Genomic DNA, 17,101 nt, shown 5'->3' with positions numbered 1-17,101 from the left:
ACCAGCAAACCACCAGCTGCCACTGAACCAGACTAACTATGTACTATAAAAAAACAAAAAAAAAAACAATTGGGTATACACTTTTACACAGCTTTGTGATAGTCTAAATACTACGTTATATATTTAGAAGCAATCTTTACTGAGATAGATGTGTAGATCATGTGCTGCTGTCTCTTACCTCTGTTCAGGCTATTGATTTGTGGACTGCTATAAAACAGACAGTTGCTTGTAGATGCACATTTCTATGTTTATTTTTGTAAAAACTAGCGAGTGTGTTCATAAATGGTTTATTTTGGCTAAATGTTTGGCTAAATGAGTAATTCATAACACAGTGGCATTAATCATTGCCCAATCAAACAATATTTTATATCCAAACAAATTATTTTGTAACTTGTGCCATCTCATTTGATTTGCAGGAGAGAGAATGTGAGCAGAGGCAGAGTAGAACTGATCGTAGACTGTGAGGAAGAAAGAGGACAATGGCGACCCTAGGGGGGGGGCCAGAGGGGGCCCTGACCCCCCCAACATTATGCTGTGCCCCACCATGTGCCCCCCCCCCAAAAAAAATTTTTTTTTTTTTACAAAAAATCAATGTTTAAGAGGGAGAGAGTCCCCAGTCAGCTCCTGCGGGTGATTCCTCCCCCCTCCCCTGCTCACTGACACTGCATAATGCGAGCATTCACACAACCACGGCCGCCTGATCTGCTCCTTCACCTGCATCCTCATTGGCAGGGAGAAGAGCGAGTTGCAGGAAGGACTCCACCAGGATTTTCAGTTACTGAAAAAACAGACTGATTTCTCCCGTCCTTAGGACAGGAGGACCAGCCTGTAAATTCCAAGAGATGCCAGACCAGAGCTGTCAATAGCAGGGGCAGGACAGCAAGAGGAGGCTGGGGAACCCCACAGTGGCAGAACACCAGGGCCCGGAGGCAAGACAACCTTTGCAACCCTGATAGTTCTCCCACTGCTTTGGATCCTTATATTTTCTTGATATGCTGGTGACATATATCTCTTGTTTTCTGCCACCCTGGGGGACCCCAATACAGTAGGAAGGGAGCTCACTGCAGAACATGTGAAAGGGCCCGTTGTGGGGTCATAGTAAAGGGCCCCAGGATATATATATATATATATATATATATATATATATATGCATTTTATAGTTGCCCCCCTACTTTTGTCCCTGTCCCCCCATGTGCCCCCCCTAAATTTGAAAGCTGGAGACGCCACTGAAAGAGGATAAGACATAATAGCAGTTATTCAGGATGTTAGAAGGGATAGAGGAGGCAAAAAAATAACTGGTTGTGGACTAAGGTCATAGAAGAGGACACGTGGAAGCTAATCATGGCAGGGGCTGGAGATGAGAAGTGGCTGAACATAGAACATTGGAGAACAAGGCACAGTAGGTGCTAAATGGAGAAGAAAGTATAGAGGCTGATTGTCAGCTGATCATGCACAAAAAGAGAGGATAGTTAGGCTGGAGCTGATTGATAGGGGCCTCCTGTTGTCCAGGCTGTTAAACCAATTCTCAGACATGAGGACCCAGGAATACAATAGCTTTTCAGAGATGGTGAGCTGAATCTCCAACCTCATCCAGTTGGCATCACAGTACATTCACTACACCAGTTATTTCTCAAGATCTTGGCCTATATCATTGACATCAGAGGTTGTTTTCATAGTTCCAGGCTCAGTTCCCAAGTGGTCACATCCCACTTCTGTCAGTTTTCTCCAAACTATGGTGGCAATAATTTCCACCTTATGCGGCGAACGTTCCAAATATGTGTTTAACCCTTACACAATGTTCCTGCTTTGGGTGATAAGTAGGGTGCTGCAGTGCATCGCTTCACAAATTACCCCGCACATGTCCCAGTACTCCATGGACCCAAGGCTTAACTGTAGGCCCCCCTCCCCAAAGGGAAAGTGCCTTCTCTCACTCAAAATCTATACATGTACACCTAGTGTTAAACTTCACCACTATCAGGGCTGGTGCAGATATTTTTGGCGAAACCTAATTTTGCCTCCCCCATTGGCTCCACCCCAGACTTCAGCCCCTTCGCCCTGCCCATATGACAGAAGGCGCTGCTATACAGGAAGCATTGGCTCTTCTTCCTCTAGCACTGGCTCCAGTGCTTCGCCTCTAATTACACTACTGGTCGGATGGAGTAGCTGCCTGAGACTGAGTTAGCTACAAGCTGCAGCCTGCAGAGCATGCAGATGTGGAGGGAAACCAGCGGCCGGGCGCCCCTAGGCAGCAATGCGCCCTAGGCGGCTGCCTAGTTTGCCTATTGGTAGCACCGGCCCTGACCACTATTACCAAGAGCTTGAAAATCTCAATCTAAAGCCAATGTATTTTAATGCCATCATTTCACATAACCCCTTTAAGATATAGGCACAGGTGTGCTAATGTATATATCATAGAATTTTGGGTGGGCTAAACAGCCCTAAAATGTCTGCGGGTGGTCTACTTCCTAGTTTGTGGTGGTTTTTGTGGTTAATAGCTCCAGATAAAGCTTGTGTTTCCCAGGAATCTGAGGCTTTGAAGTCCAGCCTTATAACAGCACAGTGGCTAAGTGGTTAGTACTTCTGCCTGGCAGCACTAGGGTTGTTGGTTCAAATCCCACAGCGCTACCTGCCTAGAGTTTGCATGTTCTCCCTGTGCCTGTGTGGGTTTTCTCTGGGCTACGCTTCAAAGACATGTTGGTGGGTTAAATCAGCTCCTTTCTAAATTGGCCCTTGTATATGTACTGTATGTATGAATGTGAGTTAGGGACCTTAGATTGTGAGCTCCTTGAGGGCAGGGGTAAAATGCTGTGAAAATTGTTGGTGCTATAAAAGTACCTATAATAGATAAATAATGACAAGCCACTTTGATCTCACATAAATAGTGCAGGCCAAGGAGCAGAATCCTACTGTCACTTGAAGGTTCTTGGCAATACATACAGTAGCTTAAACTTTGGAGTAGAACACCAAACTGACCTCTAGCTGGGCAGTGCAGTAGACATTTCTAGGACCAACTTCACGTTAGAGTCCCTTTTTTGGACTACAGATTTCATTTTCTGTTTACTCATGTGTATTAATGAATTTTGGCTGAGCAATGTAAAACATGTCATTACTATTTTATTATATGCACAATTTTATTTTCCGTTTTATACTTGCATTTCATTTGGACAACATACAGACACATCATTGTGCCCTTAACACAGGCTTGACAAGAGAACATCTAGGTCTTTATGAGATTCTTCTAATTATCTTAGATCGTCTTATCTATTTGAGCCAACACATGGTGCATTTAGTTAAGCAGTGTCACTCCCTCTGCTGTGCTCCTTGCACAAACCAGCCACAGCAACATAGGGACGCAGATGCAGAACTACAGAAATCAACAAAAATGTAACTGACCTACACTACTAATTTCTTAAATATAAAACATTGCTGACTTGTGGATTTATGTTTTAATGATCCTTTAAATTATTGAAGATGGAAGACAATGAAAAGACCTGGACCAGCACAGAAACAGGAGGAAGACATTTGAAATCTGATACACAGAGTTTTGAAATAAAATAAGCTCAGTCTCTTTCAAGAGTATATATCTTGGACCTGTTACCAAGTTCCTATTGAACAGAAGAGGAAAATTCCATCCGAGATTGTTCATCATATTTTGACCCTTGATCCTATTTTTTTTTTTTTTTTTTTTACTGAAAAGAAGAGTACATTTTTAACTGGGAGGAAACTACAAGGATACAACTACATTTAGGATCTAGTTATAAATAGCATTTTCTGCAGATTGTGAAGTTTGCTTTGATTGTTCTGCAAGACAACAGAAGACACATTGAGAACTCAGTCTGTGGAGGCTGGAACACAAGTCACATGGGTGATAATATATTCTTTCTGGATCATATTTAAAGACAATAAAAAAGGGACTGAGGAAGGAGACTGCTCCTATTGCAGGATTTTCTTAAAATGGGTCAGCATCTCAGCGAGGAGTCTAACAAAGTGGAAATTGATGTAGCAGAGCTCCAGGAGTGGTATAAGAAGTTTGTGGTAGAATGTCCCAGCGGAACTCTTTTTATGCATGAATTTAAACGTTTTTTTGGCGTGCAAGACAACCAAGAGGCAGCAGACTATGTGGAACATATGTTTAGAGCCTTTGATAAAAATGGGGTAAGTTTTGCATACATTCTGTAAAAATATAGTTTTGATAATATTCCTGCCAGTATTTAATTTGCAAATATTTCAGTGGCACACAAATATAACTTGTAATACTGGCTTGCCAAAAAGCACAAAAAAGGAAGATATCCTCATATATATGGTTTATATACCACCACAACCTAATATACATAAAGTTATAATTTTGTTTGTTGTTTGAGTTTCTTCCAGGTAGTAGAAGAATATACAATTATGACAAATTTCTTCTGTTTTAATTTGTTATGAAAATGTGTATGGTTATGTATGAACTTGTTCTAGGTGCATAAAACAGTAGGTTTAATTGGGAAGGATTGTACTGATTGGTAACATACTGTGTTTTATGTACTATTACATAGTTACATAGTTAGGTTGAAAAAAGACACAAGTCCATCTAGTTCAACCAATAAATAAAAATCATGCAATGCCATATACGCAATCCTTCACCCACAGTTGTTTCAGAGGAAGGCGAAAAACTACAGAAAAGCATGATCCAATTTGCTACAGCAGGGAGGCAATTGGATTTTCCCTGCACCAACTATCCCTATAAATGTTAGTATTAGTATTATTAGTATTATATTATGTACATTTAGGAAAAAATCCAGGCCTGTTTTAAAGCAATCTACTGAGCTGACCAGAACCACCTCTGGCGGGAGTCTATTCCACATTTTCACAGCTCTTATTGTGAAGAAATCTTTCTGTATTTGGAGATTAAATCTTTTTTCCTCTAGATGTAAAGTGTGCCCCCTTGTCCTCTGTGATGACCTAAAAGTGAATACCACCAAGTTCACTATATGGACTCATTATGTATTTGTACATGTTGATCATATCCCCCCTTAATCTTCTCTTCCCAAGAGAGAATACATTCAGTTCCCCTAATATTCTGCAATGAGCAAATAACATACCAACACAGTATGGGTGAGCAAAGTAAATATTCCTTTCAATGTAAATATAAAAAAAGCTGCTATGAAGATCTCTGGGTACAACCATTGATTTAAAATTCTTGAATCCAGCTTTTTTTTTAAACATTTTACCAGCGCAAGCTTACAAATACTCTTTATTTGTCAATTGGCCCTGGTATTTTCAGCTTAAACAAGGAAATTGAATTTGGTAGATGCAAATACTTGGCGTACCAGGAAGCATTGATTACTCTGCAGATTGAATCCAAAGTTCCCAGAGCCAAATTTGCACTTGTTTTCCCACTCCTAACCTGGTTTAGAATATTGTGATAATGTAAAACCCTATATGAGATGACTATTCCTACTGATCATGATAAAAAAAAAAATGTGGCCAATTATTATACAGAAAAAACAGCCTCTGCTGCCTATTGCCATGTGCCTACTGTGCTTTACCTGGCTGTGAAATTCTCATAATTGACATACTCTTGTGAAAATAGGAGGCATACTAGGACTTGATGGCTTAGGTCATAGGTGAGACGCTCTAACTTTAATAGGTGCAAACATTGAGAAAACTGCACCTGTGCCTGTACACTCCTAAAATGTTAATAAAAGTACAGACTAGGGAAAGCTTGGACCAACGTTTGTATGTCTGTAGGCCTTTATGGATGCCTGATGGCTGAACCTACGGGCAGGAATGGATTTTGTCAACCATTCATTATTGTTTTTGTTTTATGACAGGTCAGTCTATGCAGCGCTCCCCTCTTCCCTCCATGGGGAATTGTACAATCTCCTTTAGATCCATCAACAAACATGTAGTACAAGAGCCTGCCTCAATGGATACAAATTATTTGCATATACTAGGAAGGTCCTTATATTAGTTTTTGTAACTCTAACGTTGATTGTACAAAGACTATATGATTCGATTGTAGCAGGAAAGCTCAATTCACACTACTGCGACCTGAAAGTCACGCAACTTATGGTGCAACTTTGCCAGGCAACTTCCTGGTTGACTTGAGTAATACTTTGATGCATCTTGATGCAACTATGAAGCGAGGGAGGGGCTACACCGCAGGAAATGCCTGGATAATGTCGGATCCGAATCACATCACTATAGATGAGGATCTGATTTCCTATTAACCAATTGCCTACTGGGCACTTTTACCCCCTTCCTTCCCAGGCCAATTTTCAGCTTTCAGCGCTGTCGCACTTCAAATGACAATTGCGCGGTCATGCAATGCTGCACAAATATGACATTTTTATCATTTTTTTCACACAAATAGAGATTTCTTTTGGTGGTATTTAATCACAACTGGGCTTTTTATTTTTTGCTAAACAAACAAAAAAAGACCGAAATCTTTGAAAAAACAAAACAAAATGTTTTTAGAGTTTATAAAATTTAGCAAACAGGTAATTTTTCTCCTTCAATAATGTGTGCTGATGAGGCTGCACTGTTGGGCACTGATAGGTTGCACTGATAGACACTGATGAAGTGGCACTTATAGGTGGCACTGATGGGCACTGATGAGGCGGCACTGGTGGGCACTGATCAGGAGGCACTGATGAGGCTGCACTGATGGGTGGCACTAATGGGCACTGATAGCTGGCACAGATGCGTGGCACTGATGGGCACTCATAGGCGGCACTGATGGGCACTGATAGGTGGCACTGATGGGCACCGACAGGCAGCACTGATAGGCACTGGTAGGTGGCACTGATAGCCAGAACTGATAAGTGACACTGATGATGAGGCACTGATGGGCACTGATTGGCAACACTGATGGGCACTGATAGATGGCACTGGCGGGCACTGATTAGCAACACTGGTGGGCACTGAGAATACCGTTGTCCCTGTAACAGAAGCCGGTTACTGCCTTTCTACTTTTTATAGCGCAAGGGAAAAAAAGCCGTTAACCGGCTTCTGTTTACTTCTGTGAGCAGCTGTCATTGGCTGACAGCTGATCATGTGGTAAAGGGCCGCTGTCATTGGCCCTGTACCCTGATCTGTGATCATCTGAGTCCCAAGGACTCGGAGATCACAGAGCGTGCTGCCTGTGCTCCGCAGGGGGAGCGCAGGCAGCGCCAGCACGGAAGGACGTCCATGGATGCCCTGCCGGCATTTTAAGCCCAAACTGTAGCCGACTTTTGGCTATAGTGCAGGCAGAAAGGGGTTAAAGTTTATGGGCACAAGTCGGTTACAAAATCGCCTTGAAGTAGTACAGGAACCTTTTCTAAAATCGGAGCGACTTCAGTAGCGCTAATTATGACTCTCATTGACTAACATAGGTTTTCACAGGTCATGGGAAATTTCACATGTCAGTGTGAACTGAGCCTTATGCCGTGTACACATGGGCGGACTTTTTGGCATTAAAGGTCCGACGGTCTTTCCAACGGACTTTTGACGGACTTCCGACGGACTTTCGAATGAACGGACTTGCACACATATGATCACACCAAAGTCCGACGGATTTGTACGTGATGACTTACGACCGGACTAACATAAGGAAGTTGATAGCCAGTAGCCAATAGCTGCCCTAGCGTCGGTTTTCATCCGTTGGACTAGCATACAGACAAGTTTTTCGACCGGGCTCGAGTCCGTCGGAGAGACTTGAAACATGTTCCAAATCTAAAGTCCGTATGATTTTCAACCGAAAAAGTCCGCTGCAGGTCCGATGAAGCCCACACACGGTCGGATTGTATGACGGATTCGTCCCTTTGGACCAGTCCAGTTGAAAAGTCCCCCCCGTGTACACGGCATTAGGCTCTTCAAGACGACTTCTATCTGACTTGTGCCCATAGACTTTAATGGAAGTTTCCTCCAAGTCAATATTAATGTGATTTGGATCTGATATTACAGGAACAATACCCATGCTTTCCTTGTGGTGTAGCCCCTCCTTCACTTCAAAGTTGCATCAAGTTGCATCAAAGTAGTACTCAAGTTGAATCAAGTTTCCAGCAAATCACCAGGAAGTTGCATGGCAAAGTTGCACCATAAGTAGCATGACGTTCAGGTGAACCGAGCCTTAGACTACTTGAACACTTTGCCAACCTCTACTAAATGGGGCTAAAAATCTTGCATCTACAGTTGGATAATAAAATTCTTATATGTTTAACGTAGTTGTAAACCCTGTTACACCACTTGTACCTACAGGTAAGCCTATAATAAGGCTTACCTGTAGGTAATGCAAATATCTCCTAAACCTGCACGGTTTAGGAGATATCTACCATTTACCCTTGCGCCAACGTCATCGGCGCATGCACACTGAAGAAACCGCTCGATCGTGCCATTTCTAAATGGCCTGTACCGTGATCGGCGGCTCCCTCATGGGAGTGACATCACTGTTGCTCCGGCCAACCACAGCACTGGTCCCTGCGAACCCAGAAATAACTCCAAAAGACATGTCGTTGGTCACAGCAGTGTACGAGGACCGCTGCAACAGCTTAGTTCTAAGGTAAGTATTTCATGATGAGCTAGTATGCGATGCATACTAGCTCAATATGCCTTTGTCTTGCAAGTTTTTTTTTTAATTTTTTATATGGGTTTACAACCACTTTAAAAACCACTTGTCGACTGCCCCATAGCATATTTACTGCTACAGGGCAGCTGCGATGCACAGGATCACACACACACATATGTATATATATAGTGATATAAGTGATCCTGCACTTCTGGGCATTGGGCGCGAGGGCGCGCCGCCGCCGGCTCACTACCCCTGTGGTTTTACACAGCAAGGGCTGATCAGCGGGTTCTGCGGACCCGATGTCCTCCGACACCCGCTAGTCATTTGGTACACTGACAGAATGGCAGTCTGCCTATGTAAACAAGGCAGATTTACGTTCTGTCAGTACAGAAGGCATGGATCGGTGTTCCTGTAAAGCAGGAACACCGATCCATGCCTTCCACTAGTAAAAGCATCTCCCCCACTACACTGAAACACCAGCTAGGCACGCAGGTAACCCTTTGATCGCCCCTGATGTTAACCCCTTCCCTGCCAGTGTCATTATCCCCCCCCCTGCTGGAATTCAGGCGCCCCGGGTCCAAAAAGGGGTCGGACGCCTGAATAGTAGTGTGTACAGTGGCCATGGATAGATTCATGCAATGCAATGCAATGCATGAATCTATCCATTTTACATAGAGGGGGTGGCCCTTATGGATGCACCGCCAGTGACAGTGCTTATTTTTAACACTGATCACTATAATAATGTCACTGGTTCCCATAAAAGTGTCAAAAGTGTCAGTTAGGTATCTGATTTGTCTGCCGCAATATCGCAGTCCCGCTATAAGTCGCTAAATGCCACAATTACTAGTAAAAAAAAAAATATTCCATAACTATATCCCTAGCTCATGTGTTCCACCGATATACCTCCTTTCTCCTCTGCACCTCTCTGCACATCTACCCCACCTCTGTACCCCCCTGCTCCTCTACCCCACTGCTGTAACCCCCTGCTCATCTGTCTCTCCAATGTACCTCCTTTCTCCTCTGCCCCAACACTAAACCCGCCCTGCTCATCTCTACCAGCACTGTAACCCCCTTCTCATCTGGCCCAACACTGAACCTCCCCTGCTCATCTGTCCCACCACTGTAACCCCCTGCTTTTCTGCCCCATCACTGTACCCCCTGCTTTTCTGTTCCACCGCTGAATCCCCTTCTCATCCCTCCCACCACTGTACCTTATGCACATCTGCCCCACCACTGTATCCCCTTGCTCTTCTGTTCCACCACTGTAACCCCCCTGCTCATCTGCCCCATTAATCTACCCCCTTTTCTCATCTGCCCCACCGCTGTAGTTCCCTGCACATCTGCTCCACCGCCATATCCCCCATGCTCTTTTCTCTTACCAGTGAATCACCTTCTCATCTGTCCTAACACTAAACCCACCTGCTCATCTGCCCCACCACTGTAACCCGCTTTCTCATCTGCCCACCAATGTACCTCCTGCACATCTGTCTCACCTCTGTTCCCCCCTGCTCTCCTGCCCCATCACTCTAACCCGTCCCACCAATACACCTCCTTTCATATCTGCCCCACTGCTCTACCCCTCTGCTTTTCTGTCCCACCACTGAACCCTCTTCTCATATGCCCCAACACTAAACCGCCCTGCTCATCTGGCCCAACACTGAACCCCCCTGCTCTTCTGTCCCACTGCTGACCCCCCTTCTCATCTCCTCCACCACAGTCCTCTCCTTCTGGAAACAGAGACCGCCCCCCCTAGCAGAACTGCACTCAATCTCTTCCCATCACAAAAGCTGACGATCGCAGCTACAACAAAGTTAGAGAACTAAACAATGTTACCCATCTTTTGCAATGTGTGGGGGCACAGTGCCCCCCCCCCCCCCCCGAGCAGGTGCGGCGTGGGGAATTCTTAAATTGAATGCAGTAGTGTCTCACTGACACTTCCCTGCACTGCTCTGCTGATGGGGAGGGAGTCAAGTGCTGGCAAAAGAGGCTTCGCATGTCGCTTGTGGCACCAGTGCTGGGGGTTGCCTACCCCCTGCACTAGATGATGCTGAGAAACAAAGACAATGCATACATCTTTCTAAAAAGAGATACAATATAACAATTCTAGAGAACAGAAGAGAGCAAATGAATGTAACAGTTACATTTATTTGCTAGATCCCTCTAGCGTTCATTAGTATATTCTCTGTATGTATGCATTTTGTATACTCCTCAGTTCCATCTAGTGGCCATAATGCAGTATTTCACTACTGTTCATAATAAAAGGCCATTCATTCAGAAGAGAAAATATCTCAGAACATTTGCTTTACCCATTTTGCACAGAATGAATGTAGATGCTGATTCAATGGACAGATATCTATGCACCCTTTTGTGTAAAGGCTTGTCTCTTACAACAGACTTTAGAACTAACATCTTTTAAGAAAAAGCTGTTGTATATATTGTTTTAATTTCAATGCTCTTCTCTGTAACTTTCCATGTAAATATTTGAGTTTCAGAACCATTATTTTAGAAAAGTATACAACCCGATGAAGGGATCTGAGTTATCCCTAAACTTGTATCTTAATTAAGCTAGCCAATAAAGGGTAACACCTAAACTTCAAACTTTCTGCACAAACTAAAGAACAAAAATGTGATACAATACAACTTAGCAGTCCTTAGATGTGGTGACTGCATATGTTTTATTTTTTTAGGATAAGTCCATTTTCCACAAATACAGAAAAATCCTTGTTGATCTTGCCAGTATTCTTGTAAATCCCAGTGAAACAATGTTATCGGCCTTTCCAGCTGTCTTCTGCAAACCTAAAAACAGTAATTCCCCTATGTGAGAAGAAGATGAGATGTTTGTAATCCAAATCAGGAGGGCAGCCTAGAGTGACAATTTGCACCTCCATAGATACAGTCAGTAAGGTGAGTGTGAGAATTGTTACTCTAGGACAGGAATTATCATCAGATGAAAAGAAAAGGAAAAAATGTCAGAAAAAAACAGCTACCACATTTTAGATTTTCTAAGCTGCAATACAAGAATTTGTTATTTTCAGGCTTAAATACAATTTAACACACATAATGGTTGTTAAATAATCAGTCAGGGTACAGTATATGGTAATTAGAAACTCTACATTTTGATTTTTGACTTAGGGCCAGTTCACACCAGATGCAGTTCCGTGTGCTATTTTCTGCACTAAAAATGCATGCACAGTGTTTTCCATGTATTCCAATGGCTCTAGTTCACACCATGCAGTCAGTTTCCAGTGCAGAAAGTATCACAGATTATGTAGTAAATGAAGAAGCCATAGTTTTAAGGGAGCATCGCATGCTCTACTCAACAGAGAGAACCAAAAACCACTGAGGCCTGAAAGGTAAAATCCTGCAAATATAATCAAGAAGTGCCTGCGCTCATGCATCCATTAGCCAGGACAGAAACCATATGGTGACTGATATTCAAAAGGTTTACTATTGGCTTATATATGGTAACTTCTGAGGGAGCGTGCAGTGTTGCTTAGTTTGGTCAGTTTTTAATAGGAAAGTAAGGGAACTAATAGGAACACCAGGGATTTCACACAAAGGAAGCAATACAAAGAGAACAGGATACTTTCTTATACAAGTACATGGTACAGCAGGCACATATCAGAAATATAAAGTGTTGGGGTAACAAATGCTTTAAAGCGTGTCAAAATCCATTAAACAAAAATGATTTTATAGTGCAACTTAATAGTTTTTAGATGGGTGCTTACATTATTTTTTTCAGTCTTTTTTCCCTTTACTCTTACCTGGTAATTCTGCAAATAACACACTTCCTGCCTCTATGGCGGCAGATATGGTTTCCACCCAAACCAGGTTTCAAACTAGTCTGCCTTAGTTCATCTATATTGCATGGTGGTTTATGGGATTAGATGTCACTGCATTTCTGACAAGATCAACAGGGATTTTCTGTTCTTTCTGAGAATGTTCTTAGCCTGAAAATGTATATTTATGAAGCCACCACATTTAAAAACTACTAAGCAATAATATACTCAATATTTATTATTGTGTTTAGTCTTTTTAAAGCCCAACTTCAGCTTGGGCACAAGTCAGAAAAAAAACACTCAGCATCCGTTACAATATCCACCCTAAACTCTGGTGCTGTTCAACGCAGACTCACTCAGTCCAGATTCAGCACTGGTTCTCCTCCAGGCTGAAACCAAACATCATTCAACCAACTAACTATGAGCCCAGGGTGTCAAGGGCTTATCCCCTACCCTGAACTCACAGGAGAATGCTGCTAAGAGTGGCATGGGTTGCCTACACATTAAACCTCAATTCATAAAAATGCACACATTGTGGCACATTGGGTTTGATTTACTAAAGGCAAATTGACTTTGCACTTTGCAAAGTGCAGTTGCACTCTTCAAGAGCAGATGCTCCAGAGTTTAGTAAATAAACAATAACTCTGCTAAATTTCATCATCCAATCACGTAAAAGCAAAAATGCTGTTTTGTTTCATTTTCTTTGGACGGTATTCTTTGCAAAGAGAAGCTTTACCTAATTAATTGAGTTCCGAAGCAACTGCAGTTTGCAATGTGCAATCTATTAACCCCATTGTGTTCAAAGGTGTATGAGCTCCAAATGTACCTATTTAGTATATATACTTTTTTATACAAATTACACCACAACTGTTAAATATCAAACATAGGATAGCCCATTAATGGGAAATTAGATAATGTAATAAATGTAGTATATACAGCAGAACCATAATAATGTTGTGCACAGTGCAATAGTTTGATCAAAACAGTATTAGTAACAGTAAACAGTATTGTAAATTGATGGCGCTATATGGGTACCTTAGATAAATAATAATAATAGATTAGCATCTGAATGAGACACAATGTACAGGGATAGGGACAATTGTAGACCAACACACACACTGGATGGACTGGTGTGTTTATTTAACTATGTACACTGAGTCGTTTCTAGGCAGTTGAGGTTAGAAGCATTTTTTGGAAAGCAAAAAAATTCATTCAGGACGGATGTTCAGAGGCATTTGAATTGCCAAATATCTGTAACCGCTTGTAAATGCATGCAAACATGGTAACTTGCGTTTAGCCGCGTTTCATTCATGGGCGTTTTTAATGGAGATACATTTCTGACCATTTACAATGTAAAAAACGCTTCTAAACACAAACGCGGCTAAACGTGGCATGTAAACGCTGCACAACGGACATTTTCAAATGTCAGCTACTAGCTGTCAAGTTCCATCGTTCAGGAGAGGTTTTAAAATGTCCCGTGTACATGAAGTCTTAGGGGTCATTCAGATGGGCGCTAAGTCCCGTTCTACATGCAGAAACGCTTTTTCCTGCATCTGCATCCATATGCTTCATGGACACAATTGGACAGTAGCATGTGTACAGATCCGAATATAAAGTTTTCAGTGAAGTTAACTTCTGCATTTTCCTATTATATTTGAATTTTAAGGAAAAAAAAGTTTACAACTCCAAAAAATGGTTTTGGAATTCATATTTTAGAATAGGAATTCACCCTTTAAAATGCTATTTCTGCAACCACCCTGCTATGAAAGCTCAACTTCTTCTGGCAAGGGCATTGCTAGGTCTACAAAAGATCTGGGGCTAGAGCCCATAGCAGTGAAGTAAAGAAAGTCATACGCTTGGGCGGCATACACATGTATATAATAAATTAAAAAGGGAGCTCCGCTCTCAAAGTGACACACTAACCAAATATAAATACAAACAAATATAAATAAATGAATAAACCAGCTTACCAGCTGCACAAGCTTTAACACTTTTGGCTAATACCCAGCCAGTGCCTTTTCTCCAGGGACTTTAGATGACTGGTCAAACCATATAACGCTGTAGACTGTTAATCCTGAAGGTGGTCAGAGGCACAGCAGCTGCACACGCTTTAACACTTGAGGCTAATACCCAGCCAGCGCCTTTTCTCCAGGGACTTTAGATGTCTGGTCAAACCATATAACACTGTAGACCGTTAATCCTGAAGGTGGTCAGAGGCATGGCTTGCAGACCCACACGTGATGTAAGAGGTAATGTCAGCCTTCCTGAAGTCAAATGGAATGGTGTACCGCCTCCCACAGACACTCAGCGCTGATTTAAAGGGGCCGCCGCTGGAGCTCAGTCAGCTTGTGTCAGAATTGTTCTTCAAGCCTGCCGGCTAGACACAAAGAAACTGGCATCAGCAGAGCTGGCCAAGCATCCTGTGATTGGTGGAGGTCTGAGGTCACCTAGGTATACAGAGAGTCTGGGTATACAGAGAGGCTGGGTATATAGAGAGGCTAGTGTATACAGAGAGGCTGGGTATACAGAGGGGATGGGTATACAGAGAGGCTAGGTATACAGAGAGGCTGGGTATACAGAGAGGCTAGTGTATACAGAGAGGCTGGGTATACAGAGGGGCTAGGTATGCAGAGAGGCTAGGTATACAGAGAGTCTAGTGTATACAGAGAGGCTGGGTATACAGAAAAGCTAGTGTATATAGAGAAGCTGGGTATACAGAGGGGCTAGGTATACAGAGAGGCTAGGTATACAGAGAGGCTAGTGTATACAGAGAGGCTGGGTATACAGAAAAGCTAGTGTATATAGAGAAGCTGGGTATACAGAGAGGCTAGGTATACAGAGAGGCTGGGTATACAGAGAGGCTAGTGTATACAGAGAGGCTGGGTATACAGAGAGGCTAGTGTATACAGAGAGGCTGGATATACAGAGAGGCTAGGTATACAGAGAGGCTAGGTATACAGAGAGGCTAGTGTATACAGAGAGGCTGGGTATACAGAGAAGCTAGTGTATACAGAGAGGCTGGGTATACAGAAAAGCTAGTGTATATAGAGAAGCTGGGTATACAGAGGGGCTAGGTATACAGAGAGGCTAGGTATACAGAGAGGCTAGTGTATACAGAGAGGCTGGGTATACAGAAAAGCTAGTGTATATAGAGAAGCTGGGTATACAGAGAGGCTAGGTATACAGAGAGGCTGGGTATACAGAGAGGCTAGTGTATACAGAGAGGCTGGGTATACAGAGAGGCTAGTGTATACAGAGAGGCTGGATATACAGAGAGGCTAGGTATACAGAGAGGCTAGGTATACAGAGAGGCTAGTGTATACAGAGAGGTTGGGTATACAGAGAAGCTAGTGTATACAGAGAGGCTGGGTATAGAGAGAGGCTAGGTATACAGAGAGGCTGGGTATACAGAGAGGCTAGTGTATACAGTGGATCTGGGTATACAGAGAGGCTGTGTATACAGAGAGGCTGGGTATACAGAAGACAGGCTAGGGGAGTACAGAGTTTCCCCCCTCCCCCTCCTCCATGGTCTGCACTAACCTGCCGCCTCCCCAGCTCAGGAGCAAGTGTGAGAAAGTTCCTCCCGACTCTATGATATGGGGCACAGCTAGAAGAAGACTCACTCTCACACGCATCTCCTGGCTCTGGCTGTCAGTGAAGCTTTGAGACTCAGTGAGGGAACTGTGGCTGTGCGGGACAGCGCAGTGTCAGGCAGCCAGCGGCTTTCTCACGGTAGGGCCGGCCCTGGACTCAGGGCTATGGGCCTCGGATTTGGGGCTCTGGCCACCTCCTAGTGATGCCACTGTCTTCAGGGACGTCTATCCCTCCTCTACCTTTATTTTGAACAAACTGTTGATTACAGAATATACTACTGTAATGTATGATATCTATATGTATATTCTCCCACTGCTTCACAGAGTACCCTCACCCATACCCATACACCCACACACACCCACTGATACTTGGACTGCTCCATTCATCCTTCAGAACCATGGATCTAAACCATGTGTAAACACTCTGTTGGTCAGTGTCAGAGCTTAGACAGGGGTCTACACATGGTTTCTCCCTTCTCCCATTTGTTAAGGTCTGTGAAGGAAAAGGCAGAAAGTCACATGCTCACTGGAAGCACTGGCTATTTTTGAGTTCTACCACAAACAAATAAAGTGGTGGGGGAGACTATGGAAAGTGTACTTTGGGCAAAGTGGCAGAATTCGCTTTAGGTGGATCAGACATAGATTTTAGGCTGTAGATGAGCAGATCTTACCATCTTTAAGATCCCCATTTGCCCTAAACAGCTGCCAAGTTCCAGGTAATGCCTTAAAAACTGGCCCAGATAAAATATTGCTGTCAGCACATTTACAGTAAAATAAATATTTGCATGAAATTTCCCATTAAGCAAATGATCATATGATCATTTGATTGTGTACTTGAAGTCAGTCATGTTAAGTTTGAAGTCCTGCTTTCAGAATACAATGTCCCAGCAGGGATGATTACACTGTTAGGTTCAACTTTTAAATAAGTTGCTTATAGTTTATATTGCTTTGCCAAATTATTGCTTCATATAGGAATTAAGACACAGAGTCAGGTATGTCTGTATCAAAGTTCTGAGCATCCCAAAAAGGACTGCTCCCTTTACTTCTTTTATAGGCAGTTCCAAAAGCAGTAATCTTATCGGCATTACCAAATGAGGTTAAGGTACAAAGAGTTTCTCATCAGCGAACATGTAATGATTATTCAGCAGTTCCAAATTCCATCTAGATACAGATTGATAGAACAATTGATACGTACA

General features: G+C 42.9%; 1 protein-coding gene across 1 annotated transcript in view; it reads left to right on the top strand.

Annotated features, from left to right (window-relative positions):
• Positions 1–3,291: 3,291 nt before the first annotated feature.
• Positions 3,292–17,101, top strand: part of GUCA1B (guanylate cyclase activator 1B) — a 74,772-nt gene continuing 60,962 nt past the window's right edge. Inside the window, exon 1 of the mRNA XM_073615751.1 lies at positions 3,292–4,155. Within this exon, the coding sequence (XP_073471852.1) occupies positions 3,955–4,155 (201 nt within the window). The 5' untranslated portion in view covers positions 3,292–3,954. The remainder of the gene's footprint in view (positions 4,156–17,101) is intronic.

Source organism: Aquarana catesbeiana, linkage group LG02 (assembly GCF_042186555.1).
Source record: "Aquarana catesbeiana isolate 2022-GZ linkage group LG02, ASM4218655v1, whole genome shotgun sequence".
NCBI classification, from domain to species: Eukaryota; Metazoa; Chordata; class Amphibia; order Anura; family Ranidae; genus Aquarana; species Aquarana catesbeiana.
The sequence above is the reverse complement of the archived record's forward strand: the minus strand, read 5'-3'. Positions and strand labels throughout refer to the sequence as shown.